Genomic DNA, 21,682 nt, shown 5'->3' with positions numbered 1-21,682 from the left:
TCAATGGAACAGAATAGAGAGCCCAGAAGTAAACCCATGCACTTGTGGTCAATTAATGTAAAACAAAGGAGGCAAGGATGTACAATGGAGAAAAGACAGTCTCTTCAAGTAAGTGGTGCTGGGAAAACTGGACAGCTACATGTAAAAGAGTGAAATTAGAACATTCTCTAACACCATATACAAAAATAAACTCAAAATGAATTAAAGACTTAAATGTAAGACTGGATACTATGAAACTCCCAGAGGAAAACGTAGGCAGAACACTCTTTGACATAAATTGTAGCAATATTTTTTCAATATTTGCTTTCCTCTCCCAAAGCAAAGGAAATAAAAACAAGAATAAACAAATGGGACCTAATAAAACTTAAAAGCTTTTGCACAGCAAAGGAAACCATCAACAAAATGAAAAGACAACCTACTGAATGGGAGAAAATATTTGCAAATGATATGACCAATAAGGAATTAATATCCAGAATATATAAACAGTTCATAAAACAAAATAAACAACCCAATTTAAAAATGCGCAGAAGCCTTTCCCACGGTGATGACCTCCCCACGAGAACATACCTCTCGCAAAGGACCTCCTTCATCCCTCTCCAGAAGAGGAGAAGAGGAAACACAAGAAGAAGCACCTGGTGCAGAGCCCCAATTCCTATTTCATGGATGTGAAATGCCCAGGATGCTATAAAATCACCACCATCTTTAACCATGAACAAACAGTAGTTTTGTGTGTTGGCTGCTCTACCATCCTCTGCCAGCCTACAGGAGGAAAAGCAAGGCTTACAGAAGGATGCTCCTTCAGATGGAAGCAGCACTAAAAGCCCCTGGAATCAAGATGAATAGGAAACCATCCCAATAAACACATTTTGGATTAAAAAAAATGCGCAGAAGACCTAAATAGACATTTTTCCAAAGAGGAAGTGCAGATGGTCAACAGGCATGTGAAAAGAGGTTCAACCTCACTAATTATTAGGGAAATGCAAATCAAAACCACAATGAGGTATCACCACACATTGGTAAGAATGGCTATCATCAAAAAGTCTACAAATAATAAATTCTGGAGAAGGTGTGGAGAAAAGGGAAGCCCCCTACACTATTGGTGGGAATGTAAATTGATACAGCCACTATGGAAAACAGTATGGAGGTTCCTTAAAAAACTAAAAATAGAGTTGCCATATGATCCAGTGATCTCCTGGACATATATCTGGACAAAATTATAATTGGAAAAGATACATGCACCCCAAGGTTCATTGCAGTAGCCAAGACATGGAAGCAACCTAAATGTCCATTGACAGATGAATGGATAAAAAAAAGATGTGGTACATATATACAGTGGAATATTACGCAGCCATAAAAGAGAATGAAATAATGCCATTTGCAGCAATATGGATGGACCTAAAGATTATCATACTAAGTGAAGTAAGCCAGACAGAGAAAGACAACTATCATATAATGCCAAATGTGGAATCTAAAAAAAAAAGATACAAATGTACATATTACAAAACAGAAATAGACCCACAGACATAGAAAGCAAACTTATAGTTACCAAAGGGGAAAGAGGGGGAGGGATAAATTAGGAGTTTGGGATTAACATATACACACTACTGTATGTAAAATAGCTAACCAACAAGGACCTACAGGGAACTATACTCAATATTTTGTAATAATATATAAAGGAAAAATAATCTGAAAAAATATATATGTATAACTTCAGGTGCTATACACCTGAAACTAACACAATATTGTAAATCAACTATACTTCAATAAATTAAAACAAAAAAAGAATGGAATTTTGCCATTTGCAACAACATGGTTGCACTTGGAGGGTATTATGTGAAGTGAAATAAGTCAGACAGAAAAAGACAAATACTGTATGATATCACTTATATGTGGAATCTAAAAAACAGAGCAAACTAGTGAATATAACAAAAAAGAAACAGACTCACAGACATAGAGAACAAACTAGCAGTTTCCAGAGGGAAGAGGGAAGGGGGGCAGGGCAATATAGGGGTAGGGGATTAAGAGGTACAAACTATTAGGTATAAAGTAAGCTACAATGATATTATTGTACAGCACAGCGAATTTAGCCAATATTTTATAATAGCTATAAATGAAGTATAACCTTTAAAAATTGTGAAACACTATATTGTATTCTATTGTATATAATACTGTACATCAACTGTACTTCAACAAAAAAGAAAAAGAATGACCAGGTGGTTCAGAAAAGCTTGAAAATACAACCCATATGAGGAGAAAAATCAGTTGATAGAAACAGGCATAGAGATAACACAAATGATAGAATTAGTAGACAAAGATGTTAAAACATATTCCATATCTTCAAGAAGGTAGAAGAAAGCATGAGAATATTAAGGAAAGGCATGTAAGATATAAAAAAGAATCTTAGATATGAAAAATAGTGTTTGAGAAGAAAAAATATACTCAATGTATAAATGACAGATTAGACACTGCAGAAGAAAAAGCAGTGAACTATAAGGTATATCAATAGAAACCATCTAAAAATTACTAGAAACAAATGAACAGAGTGTCAATGAGTGGTGGGATGTCAAGCAGCCTGATACATGTGTAACTGGAGCCCCCAGAAGAGAGGGGAGGTCAGAAAAATTTTTGAGGAAATAACAGCCAAGATATTTTCAAATTTGATTAAAACTATAAACCCACAGATCCCAGCATCTCAGTGAACCCCAGAGACAAGAAAAATGGTGAAAACTATACCACAGCACATCATAATCACTCACTTCTCACTACCCACAGGTGCTTGGCATTTGAGAGAAAAAGCAGCCTCCTATTGAGAGCCACAGGAAAAGCCAGGTCTTGCAGGGCAGAGTCAGGCTTCAGGCTTCAGGTCTGCTAGGAGGTAGAGGGAAGTAAGCCAGGTAATTGGCATATGGGGTCCAGAGGGCATTATGAGAAAGATTTAAAGAGGAGATTGGCTAAGGAAGAAAAAACCCACAGCAGAATGGACGAGGACAGGAGAATAAAAGTCTGTGGCCCATTTTAACAGTGGGTATACCTATTATACCTGGGAGATTAGGCTAGCTTTAAGTTTTCCAAGGACTTCTTGCTGTTCCCAGGAGCTTTTATTTGTTCAGGACAACACATTCCTCCTGGTAAATGCTCCTTCTAACCAGGTGTGTCATGTCAGAATCATAACTTTTCACAAACCCCATCTTCTTGATCACTGTGATTCAGACAGCGGGTGAGAAGCTGATGCAAGCTAGACCACTTGTAGCCCTTCTCTGGGAGTTTTGCCACTAGGAGCAGAGATGCCAGGTCTCATGCCCTTTTCAGTGGCAGAACTGAAGATATGGCCTGCGAATTGCTACTGGCCATGTGTCCTGACTTAGGAAGAAAGCTAGTCGGGGAGAGTAAAGCTAACTGAGGGAGGCCTGCTGGCATTCCAGTCACTTTCAGTCATCTCTGGAGCCCTCTGCACCCTGGCCCTTCCCATGCTTTGGTTATGTGAACCGCTGAATCACCGTATTTGCCTAAGTTAGTGCAACCAGTATGTTGAACATGCAGGAAACATCAGGGGATAATCACAGCCACTTTCATTGGTGTCTCTCTGTCCCCATAAGATATTTTCAGTATGGTAGGTCCAGAGAACTTTTTGGTACCTCTGAGGTAATAGAAATCCCATGGTCACATTGAATCACCGATTCCAAAGTTAGTGTCCTGCCTTATGGCAATAGTCATAGCTTTCTGTTCGTTCAGAGCTGCAGTGACTTCCCCTCCCTACACAGGGCTTAGAACCAGCAGTGCTGATCCAGGGAGGGGATGTGCCCTGCTTGTCCTCCTCCTTCCACTCGTCCCCCAGTTGCTGGCTGCGGTTTTGGACCTCTCTGGAGTTGGTGGGGAAGGGAGAGAGAATGAGCAGAGAAGACACAAGATAGTGTCAGCACTCCCTGAACTGGCAAGTGTGTAAAGCTGACCCTTGTAGGGTTCTCTTGTAGACATTTTGGAGACCCCTCCATCTGGGGACCTCTCCTCTGTAGGTCTCCTGATGTGGGCAATGCACTCACCAAAGCCTTGTCACTCACTCCTTCTGTAGCTCCTGGGACTCCCGGTGTCTGCTCTTGCTTCTATCTGCTGAGGACCCTTCAGCCTGCTGGACGCATCTTTAGGAAAGGACCTAAAACAGCCCAAACTAGCTTATTCATGCATCATTTTCTGCAACAAATTATGGGAGTGCAGGCCAGTTGCCATGCAGCTCTATCCTTTGCAGCCAGTGCATCTTGTGTCCTTTATGTTTCTCAGGTAGAATTCAGACACCTGGCAGTCCACTGTATTCCCCATTCTTTAAGGGTCATGTGTTAAGCTTTTCTCACCAGGCTTGAGTAAGAGCCAAGTACTCCCCATTTTGCCCCTGCAGGAAGGTGGAGTTCATAACACTGCTGTCTCCAAAGAAATTCTTCAAGTCCTCTCTCCCTTAATGTCTCACAACCAGTTACTTTTATATTTGATGTTGGGAGAGCTTTTAGAATGATGTAACAAGTTTTCAGATATTTCCTTGGAAAATCTGCATCCTAGTCTAGCACCTCACTTCAGTGTCTGAAACTTACCATCCTAGAGGCTTGGCTGAAACTATCTTAGCATCTTAGCATCCTGTTGGGTTTATGACCACTGTAACCAAATAATCCTGATAAGAACAGTTAACAAATATTTATTAAGTATGCAGCCACAAAAGAAAAATGCCTCCAGCCCTCTGCCAGTGTAGGACAGAGTTTACAAACTGTTAGCCTGCTGCCTGAATCCTGTCTGTGGACATACTTTGGTTGATCCTCATAATCTTTAATTTTTTCTTGAATCTATTGCCAGTATTTACAAATTGAGGAATTTTAACCTCTGGATTTTAAGATCCAGGTTCCTGGCTTTAAAAAAACAGAATATGTGGCAACGCTGGGCCTGCATTGCTGCCTGGCATAGTTAGCTGGAGGTGGTGGAGGCTGCCCCCTTTGACAGGAGGGACTCCATTCCTTCTTGGCTCTGTGACCTGAAGCCAATGTCAGTTGCTATTTATCATCATTGGGCTCATGCAGTTACCTTTTCTTAAATTAAGGACTAAAGTGAAATATTTCTGGTACTCCTGTTTCTTAACAAAAGAGAAAAAAAAAAGATAGTCCAAAAGAGCCATGGAAGGGAGAGACATAATTTATTTAGAGATACAAAGTATTCTTATGTGTTTAATGTGCAGTTAGTGTGTGTGTGTATGTGTGTGTGTAAAAGACAACTTAAGATGCCATTGGAAAATAACCCATAAATATAATCATGGTTACTATACAAAAATATGTGGTGAGAAAAAGACATTTCAACAGGATTTGTTTTTAGTGCAACTAAAATAAGTTGTGTGATTTGCTGCAGGAGGGCATTACATTCTCCCACTTCCCTGGCTTATGTTATGTTCTTACTTGGCCCCTGATGTTTCAGTTTGCAGCAAGGGGAAAACATTCTCTGGCCTCTCTGGAGGGAATCAGCCAAAATGTGGATTCATTGTATGTCCATGGGGGTCTTAGCTCAGATCTGAGAAGGAGTAACAGGATACTTTCCCCAAGGTTATGGCTACTTGGAGAAAAAGCAACAGGTGTTGGCAAGTTAATGAGGTTTTCTTTTTCATGGAGTGATAAGATAGGATTGTTGAAAGAGTATTCAACTTTGAAACTAACTCTTTTGGCAAATTTTGTTTTCAGTTTCTTTTTTAAATTGAAACCTTACTGATTTTTATAAGTTCCTGTTAAGCAAAGTCTCATCCATTTATCTGAATTAGAGCAAAACCAGAATTATTTTGAGGAAAAGCTTTCACTTGCCCAAGTATACTCTCTTAGGAGGCAAGCCTTCTGTTGAGTTGTGTGTTGGAGTTGTTATATCTTCAGTTTTAAGAAGAGGAATTATTCTCTCCCTGCAGCTCTGCTTCTTATGAAAGTGCACAGTCTGGCCTTAATTGGCCTTGCAGAGTGGCTCCTGTGAGGTTCTTGTCAGTGTGTGTAATTTCCCTCTTTTTGCCATTCATTGTTTATTAAAGACTGAGTTCTTTGAAAGCTGTTTTGCATGGCCTTTTCCAAACAGTTGTTTGGTCTTGGTATTCTGTTTTACCCTCAGATTAAGTGAGGCCAACTGAGAACTACATTCCTAGACCACTTTATTTTGGCGTAGCTACTTTACACACACACACACACACACACACACAAACTTTGCAATCATTGAATAAAGCTATATGAAACAATCTTATGACACTTCCTGTCATTTCTTTATACAAATATTTTTGAGGACACAGAGGAAACTTCCTTAAATTCTTAGTATCAGGAAGAGCTGGGGGTTGGGGAGGGGGGTGGGATGAATTGGGAGATTGGGATTGACATGTATACACTAATATGTATAAAATAGATAACTAATAAGAACCTGCTGTATAAAAAATAAAATAAAATAAAATTGCAAATCAAAAAAAAAAAAGGAAGAGCTGGGATTCTCCTGGTTTATTTTATGGATACTGTAAACCATTAAAACAGTGCTTTGGGGGCTTCCCTGGTGGCGCAGTGGTTGAGAGTCCGCCTGCCGATGCAGGGGACACGGGTTCGTGTCCCAGTCCGGGAAGATCCCACATGCCGCGGAGTGGCTGGGCCCGTGAGCCATGGCCGCTGAGCCTGCGCGTCCGAAGCCTGTGCTCTGCAACGGGAGAGCCCACAAGAGTGAGAGGCCCGCGTACCGCAAAAAAAACCCAAAAACAAACAAAACCCCAGTGCTTTGTGTTTAGTTTTAGCTGTGAGAAATCTTGGGGATATATCTATAATCCTCTTCCAGCAAGCACATAAAACCTTAGGACAACCACTTTTGGTATTCTTATCCTGGCTGCTTTTTATTATTTTTCCTATGCTGATTTTCCCTTTGCCTACAACATTTTTTAAAAGATTTCTTCTTTTTTAAAATCTTGTACTTCAGAAAATTTTGTAAAACTGCTTCAACTTTGTTTTAGAATGAGGCAAAATATAGAAAAATTAAGTACAATATCAATGATTTATCATTTGTTGCAAACATATTACCAATTTGTTTTTAGATTTCATTTTAAATTTCCTGTCCTTTATGAAATCAGGTCTCTCGCTTCTTTGTGATTGTCATGAAGAGGATCATTGCCATGGATTTGAGCACCCCTTTCTACCATATTTTTACTCCATAGTTAACATGACTGATTCAACATAAATCTTAGAGCTTATAGCTTAGAGGAAGCAGAGGTTGCTTCTGACCCTCTTACTTCTCCAAGGGTCCCATTTTTGTGGCTAACTAAATTTCAGTTTCAAGTACCACATATGAACAGGAGGACAGTTATATGTCAGCATAGGAGTGGTTGGCCTATAAGGCCTGGGAAATACCCGGCCTTGAACCTGGTCCTTCACAAGACCAGGTGTTCAGCAAGAGTCTGGTGACTTAAATTTACTTGCGGCTTATGTGTTTGGATCTGGAAGCAGTTGCCCACCCTTGTGGTCTGGGTCTGGGTTGGGGAGTGTAATCTGCTAGTGTCAGCAGTGGCTTGACATCAGTGACATTTTCTGCTTTTCTTTTCTTTTTCAGAATATGATCGGTTGGGCTTCCTCCTGAAGTTGGACTCTAAACTGTGAGTAGAATGAGACAGTTCCTTGACTCTGTTGTAGAGAGGTCTGAGAGCTGAGGGCCAACCTCGAAGGGCCAGCTCTCATCACACCTGTGGTTGTTGGCGGATCCCTGGGGCCTCTGTCCTCAGTCTGTCAGCTGAAGCTTAGAGCACGTTACAGTCTGCAGGGGCCTGGAGAGGATGAGATTGTGGGTGCAAACATAAGGCCTTACATTTGGCTGGCACAGGAAGCTTGTTACAGAAGGAGCTCCCACCAGGAGCTTGAAGGACAAGGAGGAAAGGCTTCTGCTGCAGAGTGGAGGATGATCACAGCAAGAGGCATTGCAAAGCCTTTCAAAGATGCTCTGCAACCAGGCATGCAAAGCCTTCTGTGCTCAGGCTTCCTCCATGCTTTAACTCCTGTATCTCTCCCACAGGCCGATCCTCCCTTTCCCTCTACTCTTCTATATGTTTTTTATCTGTGTCTGAAACCCCCTTTCCTTGCATGTCCACTAGGAAAACTTAAAGTCCACCTCCTTCCTGTACAGAATTAATTATCTCTTCCTCTGCTTCCTGTGAATTTTCTACCTCTGACACCCATTATCTCATTATACTATAATTAACTGTGTAATAGTTATTAATTTATTAAGAGCACAGGCTCGGAACCAGGCCATGCTTGGTTCAAATCCCAGATTGCCATTTACTTTCTTTGTGATTTGGGGCAGACCTCTTAACCACTCTGAACCTCAGTTTCACCTGTAACGAGGACATCAGTATACCTACCTCACAGGATCACTGTAAGGATTGAATTGAAATGGTGAATTTACAGGGGCTTTCAGATAGGTGTCTAATTCTTTCCGAATCCTTCCCTGTCCTGGCCCTCTTGGTCTCCCTAGCACCTAGGCAGCGCTGCCATATGTTTGTTAGGTGCTCAGTAAACACTGAATTCATGGCTGCATGGATGGCTGCATGGCTGCACGGATGATAGGTGGATGCCTATGTGCTTCCCTCATTAGACTGGGCTGCCTGGAGATTGGGCTCTATCCAGTCTGCATTCGTGCCCTGCACAGGGCCCCTCACGTGGTGGATGTGCAGGAAATGGTTGCAGAGCTGCCTGTGGCTCCTTTCTGTGGTTAGTCATCTTTGTACACCTCTGCCCCTGTCCTGTACCAGACAGACGTGAAAGATCAGAATTGTGTCTCTTTCTTTCCTCTCTTACATGAGGCCTTGACCACAGCTGCTTCTGATAGTGATGGCTGCACCTACATACAAGGCATCAAACCCAGGGTTATTTGGCTTTCCCACTGAATTGTCTGGCATCTAGCCCCTTTTCCTGGCAACTGGCTTCTTGGCTCCCAGCTTTTATACATCATGGAGGCAGCCATGAGGGAAGAACAGTGTCTTCTATATATCAAGCTAGTATAGAGATGTCAGTCACATGTTAACATCTAGGGAATGGGGCTTGATTATGCTGGAAGTCCACAGGCTTCTTCCTTAGAAAACTCTTAATTTAGTGCTCTGGGCAAAAAACAAATCAAGCATAAGCTATAAGCAAGTGAAATGCCTCCAGAACGGAAGAGATGTAGTAATTTACCAAGTTGAATCACATTGATGAACAAAAGACATGTTATCCAGGACATGTTAACTATACTATTTAAACTGTCTTCAGCAGTGTAAGGAGGGGAATTAAGAGGACACTCCTGCCCTGCTGACCTGACAGTTGGGTGGTACATAGTAAGCTGTTGTATAGCTTTCTTTTGTGTACCAGACCAGTTCCATAAAACATTTGAGTCAACTTGGTCTTTAGCCTGGGGAACTGGCTTGGCTTCATTGTATTTAACTCACGGTTTAAGGTATAAGCTAGAACTTTCCTGCCTCTTACTGTAAAAACTGTTCTAATCCAATGCTATCTTCAGAACAAAGCACAGATACATGGGAAAGGTTTTTACCTGCTTCCAGGGAGAAGTTTCCAAGTTAAGGATCCTGGGGTTTGGAGGTAATTCCTTAGCAATATTCAGATCTCCCCTTATGAAGTCTTTCTCTGCTGTGTTGTGTTCTATTTCTGTTATATAGGAAAGGACCTGAACTTGGATCAGAACTGGATTTGAATTCTGCTCCTTCTGCTTAGAATTATATGACCTTAGATAATTCATTTTGGCTCTCCGAATCACAATTTTCCCTTCTGAAAAACATAGATAGTAATACCCATTTCCTAAGGTTTTTATGAAGAATAAAAGTAAGCATTCTATGAGTAAATATACAAATGTAGGAATTTCTTTTTGTTTATCTTGATTGGATTAATTTAGCTTCTATGGTATATGAATTCATATGTTCCGGAAAATTTTTTGCCATTATCTCTTTAAATTTTGCCTCTCCCCCATTCTCTCTCTACTCTTCCTCTGAAACTCTGATTCAGTGTAAGACCTTCTCATTCTAGCCTCCAGGTCTACTAACTTCCACATTTTCCATCTTTTGATCCTTTCTGCATTGAACTGGAACCCCAAAGGACTCAACTTAAGGATAAACTAGAACTAAATAAACCTGTACCTCTAAATCAGGACTGCAGGAAACTGCCAGAGCTCTGAGCAGGGCAATAAGTCAATAAAAAAGAAATGCTTGATACTCACAGCCAGGGCTCTCGTCACTCAGGTGATCCATGGACTTGAAGCTATGAACTCCATCCAAGGTCTTCCAGACTGGCAGTGCCTCCAAGCTCCTGGCAGAAGCAATTGCAGTCCCTCTCTGGAGGAAGACATGAATTCCTCACAGATAACTTTTGAAGGAAATGAATAGCTCACAGGAAAAATTACTAAGCACATAAGGAAACAAGACTCCATTAGAGAGAACCATGAACAACAGCAGACAACAGAGGGGTACCCAGAAAGACTTCTGAAATCGGAATTACCAGACACAGTTTATAAAGCAATTAGATAGATTGGTTCAAGATGGCAGAGTAGAAGGACGTGCTCTCCCTCTTGCGAGAGCACCGGAATCACAACTAACTGCTGAACAATCATCAACAGGGAGATACTAGAACTCACCATAAAAGATACCCCACATCCAAAGACAAAGGAGAAGCCACAATGAGACGGTAGGAGGGGCGCAATCACAATAAAGTCAAATCCCATAACTGCTGTGTGGGTGACTCACAAACTGGAGAACACTTATACCACAGAAGTCCACCCACTGGAGTGAAGGTTCTGAGCCCCACGTAAGGCATCCGAACCTGGAGTCCAGCAATGGGAGAAGGAACTCCTAGAGAATTAGACTTTAAATAAATCGTTTTTGATTGCAGGATTTCGACAGCACTGGGGGAAACAGAAACTCCACTCTTGGAGGGCACACACATAGTGTGCACATCGGGACACAGGGGAAGGAGCGGTGACCCCATAGGAGACTGAACCAAACCTACATGCTGGTGTTGAAGGGTCTGCTGCAGAGGCAGGGGCTGGCTTGGCTCACCGTGGGGACAAGGACATTGGCAGCAGAAGTTCGGGAAAGTACTCTTTGGCATGAGCCCTCCTAGAGTCCGCCATTAGCCCCACCAAAGAGCCTGGGTAGGCTCCAGTGTTGGGTCGCCTCAGGCCAAACAAGCAACAGGGAGGGAACCCAGCTCCACCCATCAGAAGACAAGCAGATTAAAGTTTTACTGAGCTCAGCCCAGCAGAGCAACAGCCAGCTCTACCCACGACCAGTCCCCCCCATCAGGAAACTTGCACAAGCCCCTTAGATAGGCTCATCCACCAGAGGGCAGACAGCAGAAACAAGAAGAATTACAATCCTGCAGCCTGTGGAACAAAAACCACATTCACAGAAAGATAGACAAGATGAAAAAGCAGAGGACTATGTACCAGATGAAGGAACAAGATAAAACCCCAAAAAACCAACTAAATGAAGTGGAGATAGGCAACCTTCCAGGAAAAGAATACAGAATAATGATAGTGAAGAAGACCCAGGACCTCAGAAAAAGAATGGAGGCAAAGATTGAGAAGATGCAAGAAATGTGTAACAAAGACCTAGAAAAATTAAAGAACAAACAAAGATGAACAATACAATAACTGAAATGAAAACTACACTAGAATGAATCAATAGCAGAATAACTGAGGCAGAAGAACGGATAAGTGACCTGGAAGACAAAATGGTGGAATTCACTGCTGCGGAACAGAATAAAGAAAAAAGAATGAAAAGAAATGAAGACAGCTTAAGAGACCTCTGGGACAACATTAAATGCAGCAACATTCGCATTATAGGGGTCCCAGAAGGAGAAGAGAGAGAGAAAGAACCCGAGAAAATATTTGAAGAGATTATAGTTGAAAACTTCCCTAACATGGGAAGAGAAATAGCCACCCAAGTCCAAGAAGTTCAGAGAGTCCCATAGAGGATAAACCCAAGGAGAAACATGCCGAGCCGCATAGTAATCAAATTGGCAAAAATGAAAGACAGAGAAATTATTGAAAGCAGCAAGGGAAAAACGACAAATAACATACAAGGGAACTCCCATAAGGTTAACAGCTGATTTTTCAGCAGAAACTCTACAAGCCGAAAGGGAGTGGCATGAAATATTTAAAGTGATGAAGGGGAAGAACCTACAACCAAGATTACTCTACCTGGTAAGGATCTCATTCAGATTCGACGGAGAAATCAAAAGCTTTACAGACAAGCAAAAGCTAAGAGACTTCGGTACCACCAAGCCAGCTCTACAACAAATGCTAAAGGAACTTCTCTAAGTGGGAAACACAAGAGAAGAAAAGGACCTACAAAAACAAACCCAAAACAATTAAGAAAATGGTAACAGGAACATACATATCTATAATTACCTTAATCATGAAAGGATTAAATGCTCCAACCAAAAGACACAGGTTCGCTGGATGGATACAAAAACAAAACCCATCAATATACTCTCTACAAGAGAGCCACTTCAGACCTAGGGACACATACAGACTGAAAGTGAGGGGATGGAAAAAGATATTCCATGCAAATGGAAATCAAAAGAAAGCTGGAGTAACAATACTCATATCAGATAAAATAGACTTTAAAATAAAGAATGTTACAAGAGACAAGGAAGGACACTACATAATGATCAAGGGATCAATCCAAGAAGAAGATATAACAATTATACATATATATGCACCCACCATAGGAGCACCTCAATACATAAGGCTACTGCTAACACCTCTAAAAGAGGAAATCAACAGTAACACAATAATAATGGAGGACTTTAACATCTCACTTACACCCGTGGACAGATCATCCAAACAGAAAATTAATAAGGAAACACAAGCTTTAAATGACACAATAGACCAGATAGATTTCATCGATATTTATAGGACATTCCATCCAAAAACAGCAGATTACACTTTCTTCTCAAGTGCGCACAGAACATTCTCCAGGCTAGATCACATCTTGGGTCACAAATCAAGCCTCAATAAATTTAAGAAAATTGAAATCATATCAAGCATCTTTTCTGACCACAACGCTATGAGATTAGAAATCAATTACAGGGAAAAAACATAAAAAACACAAACACATGGAGGCTAAACAGTATGTTACTAAATAACCAAGAGATCACTGAAGACATCAAAGAGGAAATCAAAAAATACCTAGAGACGAATGACGATGAAAACACGACAATCCAAAACCTATGGGATGCAGCAAAAGCAGTTCTAAGAGGGAAGTTTATAGCAATACAATCCTACCTCAAGAAACAAGAAAAATCTCAAATAAACAATCTAACCTTACACCTAAAACAGCTAGAGAAAGAAGAACCAACAGAACCCAAAGTTAGTAGAAGGAAAGAAGTTATAAAGATCAGAGCAGAAATAAATGAAATAGAAACAAAGAAAACAACAGCAAAGATCAGTAAAACTACAAGCTGGTTCTTTGAGAAGATAAACAAAATTGATAAACCATTAGCCAGACTCATCACGAAAAAGAGGGAGAGGACTCAAATCAATAAAATTCGAAATGAAAAAGGAGAAGTTACAACAGACACCAGAGAAATACAAAGCATCCTAAGAGACTACTACAAGCAACTCTATGCCAATAAAATGGACAACCTGGAAGAAATGGACAAATTCTTGGAAAGGTATAACCTTCCAAACTGAACCAGGAGAAATAGAAAATATGAATAGAGCTATCACAAGTAATGAAATTGAAACTGTGATTAAAAATCTTCCAACAAACAAAAGTCCAGGACCAGATGGCTTCACAGGTGAATTCGATCAAACATTTAGAGAAGAGCTAACACCCATCCTTCTCAAACTCTTCCAAAAACTTTCATGGAAGGAACACTCCCAGACTCATTGTATGAGGCCACCATCACCCTGATACCCAAACCAGACAAAGATACTACGAAAAAAGAAAATTACAGACCAATATCACTGATGAACATAGACGCAAAAATCCTCAACAAAATACTAGCAAACAGAATCCAACAACACACTAAAAGGATCATACACCATGATCAAGTGGGATTTATCCCAGGGATGCAAGGATTCTTCAATATACGCAAATCAATCAATGTGATACACCATATTAACAAACTGAAGAATAAAAACCATATGATCATCTCAATAGATGCAGAAGAAGCTTTTGACAGAATTCAACACCGATTTATGATAAAAACTCTCCAGAAAGTGGGCATAGAGAGAACCTACCTCAACATAATAAAAGCCATATATGACAGACAAACCCACAGCCAACATCATTCTCAGTGGTGAAAAACTGAAAGCATTTCCTCTAAGATCAGGAACAAGACAAGGATGTCCACTCTCGCTGCTGTTATTCAACATAGTTTTGGAAGTCCTAACCACGGCAATCAGAGAGGAAAAAGAAATAAAAGGAATCCAAATTGGAAAAGAAGAAGTAAACCTATCCCTGTTTGCAGGTGACATGATACTGTAGGTAGAGAATCCTAAAGGTGCCACCAGAAAACTACTAGAGCTAATCAATGAATTTGGTAAAGTTGCCAGATGCAAAATTAATGCACAGAAATCTCTTGCATTCCTATATGCTAATGATGAAAGATCTGAAAGTGAAATCAAGAAAACACTCCCATTTACCACTGCAACAAAAAGAATAAAATACCTAAGAATAAACCTACATAGGGAGACAAAAGAGCTGTATGCAGAAAACTCTAAGACACTGATGAAAGAAATTAAAGATGATACCAACAGATGGAGAGATATACCATGTTCTTGGATTGGAAGAATCAATATTGTGAAAATGACTATACTACCAAAGCATTCTACAGATTCAATGCAATCCCTATCAAATTACCAATGGCATTTTTTACAGAACTAGAACAAAAAGTCTTAAAATTTGTATGGAGACACAAGAGACCCCGAATAGCCAAAGCAGTCTTGAGGGAAAAAAGCAGAGCTGGAGGAATCAGACTCCCTGACTTCAGACTATACTACAAAGCTACAGTCATCAAGACAACATGGTACTGGCACAAAAACAGAAATATAGATCAATGAAACAGGATTGAAAGCCCAGAGATAAACCCACGCACCTATGGTCAACTAATCTATGACAAAGGAGGCAAGGATATACAATGGAGAAAAGACAGTCTCTTCAATAAGTGATGCTGGGAAAACTGGACAGCTACATGTAAAAGAATGAAATTAGAACACTCCCTAACATGCTACACAAAAATAAACTCAAGGGCTTCCCTGGTGGTGCAGTGGTTGAGAGTCCGCCTGCCGATGCAGGGGACACGGGTTCGTGCCCCGGTCTGGGAGGATCCCACATGCCGCGGAGCGGCTGGGCCCATGAGCCATGTCTGCTGAGCCTGCGCGTCCTGAGCCTGTGCTCTGCAACGGGAGAGGCCACAACAGTGAGAGGCCCGCGTAGCGCAAAAAAAACAAAAAAACAAAAATCTCAAAATGGATTAGAGACCTAAATGTAAGACCGGACACTATAAAACTCTTAGAGGAAAACATAGGAAGAACACTCTTTGACATAAATCACAGCAATATCTTTTTTGATCCACCTCCTAGAGTAATGGAAATAAAAAGAAAAATAAACAAATGGGACCTAATGAAACTTCAAAGCTTTTGCAAAGCAAAGGAAACTACAAACAAGACTAAAAGACAGCCCTCAGAATGGGAGAAGATATTTGCCAATGAATCAACGGACAAAGAATTAATCTCCAAAATATATAAACAGCTCATGCAGCTCAATATTAAAAAGACAAACAACCCAATCAAAAAATGGGCAGAAGACCTAAATAGACATTGCTCCAAAGAAGACCTAAAGATGACCAAGAAGCACCTGAAAAGCTGCTCAACATCACTAGTTATTAGAGAAATGCAAATCAAAACTACACTGAGGCATCACCTCACACTAGTTAGAATGGGCATCATCAGAAAATATACAAACAACAAATGCTAGAGAGGGTGTGGAGAAAAGGGAACCCTCTTGCACTGTTGGTGGGAATGTAAATTGATACAGCCACCATGGAGAACAGTATGGAGGTTCCTTCAAACCTAAAAATAGAAGTACCATATGACCCAGCAATCCCACTACTGGGCATATACCCAGAGAGAACCATAATTCAAAAAGACACATGCACCCCAATGTTCACTGCAGCACTATTTACAATAGCCAGTTCATGGAAGTAACCTAAATGCCCATTGACAGACGAATGGATAAAGAAGATGTGGTACATACATACAGTGGAATATTACTCAGCCATAAAAAGGAATGAAACTGGGTCATTTGTAGAGACGTGGATGGATCTAGAGACTGTCATACAGAGTGAATTAAGTCAGAAAGAGAAAAACAAATATCATATATTAACGTATATATGTGGAACCTAGAAAAATGGTACAGATGAACCAGTTTGCAGGGCAGAAATTGAGACACAGTTGTGGAGAACAAACATATGGACACCAAGGGGGGAAAGTGGTGTGGGTGGGTGATGGTGGTGTGATGAATTTCGAGACTGGGATTGACATATATACACTAATATGTATAAAATGGATATTTAATAAGAACCTGCTGTATAAAAAAATAAATAAAATAAAGTTCAAATATTCGAAAAACTAAAAAATAAAGCAATTAAATATACTCTTTAAGGAAATGAAGATAATATTGAACTCTACACATGTAAAAGGGAACTATAGAAAGCAAAACATTAGATTGGAAAAACAAAACTTATAGAATTGAAAAATACAGTGACCAAAATTAAAAATTCAGTAGAAGGATTTAGCAACAGATTAGATACAACTGAGGACAGAATCAGTGAACTGGAAGTTAAGTCAGAAGAAATGACCTATAACAAGGTTGGCCAGCTCTTTTTGTAGAGTCAAATGGTCAATATTTCTGAGTTTGGGGGGTTTTGTTGTCTCTGTCACAACTACTCATCTCTGCTGCTATAACATGAACGCAGCCATAGAGAACACATAGACCAATGAGTATGGCTCTAGCTATATTCCAACAAAACCTTGTTTATGGACACTGAAATTTTAATTTCATATAATTTTTATGTCATTAAATATTATTCTTCTAATTTTTAAACCAACCATTAAAATGTAAAAGACGGGCTTCCCTGGTGGCGCAGTGGTTGAGAGTCCTCCTGCCGATGCAGGGGACACGGGTTCGTGCCCCGGTCCGGGAAGATCCCACATGCCGCGGAGCGGCTGGGCCCATGAGCCATGGCCGTTGAGCCTGCGTGTCCGGAGCCTGTGCTCCGCAACGGGAGAGGCCACAACAGTGAGAGGCCCACATACCACAAAAAAAAAAAAAAAAAAAAAAAATGTGAAAGACATTCTAAACTCACCGACCGTACACAAAACAGATAGTGGGTCAGATTTGGCTCACAAATCATACTTAGCTGGCCCTTCACTGAGAATGCAGCAGATATATCTGCATGGGAATGGCCTCCCCACCCCAGATGTTTTCTATTCTTAAGAACCTATTACAGTTGACCCTTGAACATTTGAACTGCAGTGCATCCACTTATATGTGGATTTTTTTCAACAGTACACACTAGAGTACTACATGATCCATGATTGGTTACATCTGAGCATGCAGAATCATGGTTATGGAAGAACTGCATATATGGAGGGCTGACTATAAGTTATATGCGGATTTTTGACTGCATGCAGCGTCAGTGCCCTTAATCATGTTGTTGTCCAAGGGTCAACTGTTTATAGAAATACACTTAAAATATCTCTATATCCAATGATACTCCGAAAACCTGGAAATAGATTTCTTGGATTTTTTTGGTCTTCATTATATTCTTTTAATTATGTCTTTATGGAATAAATCGTTTCTATTTCCTTTGAGATTTCCCTGCTACTTGTGTCTTCACAACAGAATCACTTGTCAGTGCTGTGAAGATTATTCAAAATACTTATATGCAGTGAGCTGTACAAAACCTTGTCTTTTTTTTTTTTTTTTTTTTTGCAGTACGCGGGGCCTCTCACTGTTGTGGCCTCTCCCGTTGCGGAGCACAGGCTCCGGACGCGCAGGCTCAGCGGCCATGGCTCATGGGCCCAGCCGCTCTGCGGCATGTGGGATCCTCCCGGACCGGGGCACAAACCCGTGTCCCCTGCATCAGCAGGCGGACTGTCAACCACTGTGCCACCAGGGAAGCCCCAAAACCTTGTCTTTTAACTGCAAACTGTATTGTTCAGGAGGGCAGTATTTTTTGGAGGTTAAAAATGTGGGCTGTGCTGGGCTTCCCTGGTGGCACAGTGGTTAAGAATCTGCCTGCCAATGCAGGGGACACGGGTTCGAGCCCTGGTCTTGGAAGATTCCCACATGGCGCAGGGCAACTAAGCCCCTGCGCCACAACTACTGAGTCTGTGCTCTAGAGCCCACGAGCCACAGCTCCTGAGCCCACGTGCCACAACTAGTGAAGCCCGCGTGCCTAGAGCCTGTGAACTGCAACAACAGAAGCCACTGCAACATGCACCACAATGAAGAGTAGCCCCCATTCGCCACATCTAGAGAAGCATTGCTTCTGCGCACAACAACGAAGACCCAACACAGCCAAAAATAAAAATAAAATAAATAAATTTATTTTAAAAATGTGGGCTGTGGAGTCAGATGTTGATTTTTAAAGCCCAGTTCCACATCTTACTAGCTATAATCTCGAGTGAGTTATTTAACTGTTATTGCTCAGTTTCTTACTATAAAGTGGGATCATGATAATTGCCCAAGTATGAGATTCAACCTATCCATTTACCCTTATTGGTGTCTGGTAAACTGGGAAGGCTATAGCCCCAAAATCAGACCTGAACCTCAGCTTGCCTCCTGCTTCATGCCCCAGATTTCATTTCTTCAACTCATTCATTTAGCAGATATTTCGTGAGTACCAACTATGTGCTTTGTAATTGGGATAAAACCGTGAAAATTTTAAGCCATATGAACAGCCTTGTAAGCTTGATTGGAAAGGATGTCTTGTGAGCTGAAGTCTTAATGAAGGGGGAGAGAGTAAATGAGAACAGCAAGGGAGGGTAGGAGGTAGTATTTCTGGATAGCATGAGCAATGAACAGGTTTTCTTTTTTTTTTTTAAGTAAGGTGACATACTGGTGACTCAGAAGCATAAATGCAGTACAAAGAGGATATGAGGGACCTTCAGATGCATGGGATATAGAAGAAAGAGCAGCCTCCATCACATAGGGCTGTAGAGGAAATGGTGTTTTCAGTGAAGACCCAGGTTTCTATGAAATTAGAAGATGGAAGGAACATTCATTGAAGAAGTCAAGGCTTCACGGAAGACAGTGGAAAGTTAGAATATGGTGAGGTGGGAGAGAAGTGGGAGATTGAACCATGAAGAAGAAGCAGACAGCAGTGACTTGAGCATGAGAAAACTGATGAGGATGTCATTGAGGGAGTGAATAACCAGGATGTGAGGCTGGCGTGTTGGGTTTTGTTGGCCTCAAAGTTGTCCAAGAATTAACCTTGTGTTCCCTGGGGGGTAGGCACTCAGGCTGCTCAGTGCAGTCAGCTGCAGCCCAATTGGATGATGCCTCCAGAGGGTTCAAGTCTGGTCCCTGGAGAGGCTCTGGCTTCCCAAAAAGGAGTCTGCTGTTTAAAGTGGAGGGTCCTAGGGAAAGGCTCAGGGCTACCGTCTGCTGCCCAGACATCGAGGTAAGCGCTTCCTCATTCATTCAACAGCTTTCTTGAGCAACTACTATGTGTCAGGTTCTATGCTCTGAGGATATACCAGTGAACAAGGTGTTCAGTAAACAAAAAGTGTGATAAACAAGTAACGTTTTCAGTGTCTTGGAAGGTGATGAGTGCTATGAAAGAAAATAGAGCAGGACAAGGGAATGCTGGAGAAGAGATTGCAAGTTTAAATGGGACGGTTAGGGCAAGCCTCAATGAAAGGTAGATGTGAGCAAAGACTCAGTGGAAGAGAGGGAGTTCGCCCTGCCTGTATCTGGAGGCAGAGCATTCAGACAGAACCCTAAGGAAATCTCAGTCTTGGTTGTGAGGAACATGACACTGGAGCCGGGGAATGTGCCCATTAGTCCAGCAGAGACGGGAACCATCTGGAGTCTTGAAGGTGCCAGACCCTGGTGTCCAGGTGTGTTTTTCCTGAGCTGATGTCAGCCTTCTGGAAGCTGACTTAATTAAATGGTGGTGTCATCTGTTTCAGCTGGGTGTAGGTGGGTGCTCCGTGTGCTGGGAAAGCTCTCGTCTGCTGCCACAGTAGGATGTTTTATGGTTGCCATATGGGCAAGAGCATGGAGGTGTTAATGCTCAGTCTCATTTCATAAGGAATTCCTTGTGAAGACAAGGATATAGGAGCCAAAACTAACAACTTTTAACCCCCAACGGCTTGTGAAAATCAAGCCAATTGTGAAAGACCTATAAACATGGGACAGTCTAAAATATACCCTGAGGCATAGCTTACTATTTCCAGAACAGCCTGTCAAGTTCCCTATGGCTGCATGGGGAACTTTTCCCAGTGGGGAAAATGTTTATTGAGCACCTACCATATGCCAAAAGCCAAATTCCTACTTTGTAGCTCATGCCTAACATGCCAGGGTTGAGAACCAGGGTATAGCCTTCAAGCCTATCACTATAACCATATTTGAATATAGTTTGAATATAATAATTACTGCAGAATGTAGTAGTAGTTATGTTAGGACAGTTGGATTGTGAGTACTTTTTTCCTTTTGAGTTTACCTTTTCTGTATTGTCCTTATATACCTTTAAAATGAAAAAATATATCTGGATGTGCCTTCTTTTCTGTAGTTAAAAAAAAAAAAACTTTCGGGACTTCCCTGGTGGTCCGCACTTCCACTGCAGGGGGCGTGGTTTCGATTCCTCATCGGGGAACTAAGAATAATTTCATATTCCAATTGTTCATTGCTGGTATATAGGAAAGCAACTGACTTTTGTATTTTAACCTTGTATCCTGGAACCGTGCTATAACTGCTGGTTAGTTCCAGGAGTTTTCTGCCAGTTCTCTGGGATTTTCTACATAGTCAATCATGTCATCTGTGAACAAAGACAGTTTTATTCCTTCCTTTCTCTAGTTTTTTTCTTCATGGTCTTTTAAAATCTGAATCAATTGAAGAGTTTCCTGTAAATTCTATTGGCCTATTTAAATAGTTCTTCATTATCTATACTTGGAATAAATATTTGTGTAAAAACTTAATATCTGTCTCTTTTCTATGCTGTCAAAGCTCCAAGAGGTCTAAGGATGAGACATGATAAGTCTGGAGGAATGAGCAGACCAAATCATGCAGGGCTTTAGAGATAACAATAAGAAGTTTGGGCTTCATCTTGAAGGCAAAAGGTGCCATCGAAGTATTGTAAGCAGTTGAAAAGCATTAGTTTTGACTTGTAGGAAGGCTGTGGGAAGGTAGATGGGTTGGAGAGGAGCAGAAGTGGAAAGGGAAATAAGACTTAGGAGACCTTCATAGAAACAAAGAGCAGGGGGACTTCCCTGGTGGCGCAGTGGTTAAGAATCCGCCTGCCAATGCAGGGGACACGGGTTCAAGGCCTGGTCCAGGAAGATCCCACATGCCGCAGAGCAACTAAGCCCGTGCACCACAACTACTGAGCCCACACTCTAGTGCCCATGAGCCACAACTACTGAGCCCACGTGCTGCAAC

General features: G+C 41.3%; 2 protein-coding genes across 4 annotated transcripts in view; both read left to right on the top strand.

Annotated features, from left to right (window-relative positions):
- The window catches only part of ST3GAL3 (ST3 beta-galactoside alpha-2,3-sialyltransferase 3), a 227,828-nt gene that overhangs the window by 119,607 nt on the left and 86,539 nt on the right, over window positions 1–21,682 (top strand). For 2 of the 3 annotated variants that reach the window (XM_081223894.1, XM_081223893.1), the window contains exon 4: window positions 7,579–7,621. In XM_081223894.1, coding sequence (XP_081080020.1) covers window positions 7,579–7,621 — 43 coding nt within the window. Of the gene's footprint in view, window positions 1–7,578; window positions 7,622–19,534; window positions 19,704–21,682 lie in introns of those variants that run through there. The other variant, XM_081223895.1, reaches the window with a different exon arrangement.
- On the top strand, window positions 549–818 carry LOC308611819 (small ribosomal subunit protein eS27-like; the record flags this gene model as incomplete). Its single annotated transcript, XM_081223896.1, has 1 exon — window positions 549–818. The coding sequence occupies exon 1, from the start codon at window positions 660–662 to the stop codon at window positions 816–818; it is 159 nt and encodes a 52-aa protein (XP_081080022.1). The 5' UTR covers window positions 549–659.

The sequence above is a fragment of the Mesoplodon bidens genome (genome assembly GCF_964165515.1).
Source record: "Mesoplodon bidens genome assembly, chromosome: 2".
NCBI classification, from domain to species: Eukaryota; Metazoa; Chordata; class Mammalia; order Artiodactyla; family Ziphiidae; genus Mesoplodon; species Mesoplodon bidens.
The sequence above is the reverse complement of the archived record's forward strand: the minus strand, read 5'-3'. Positions and strand labels throughout refer to the sequence as shown.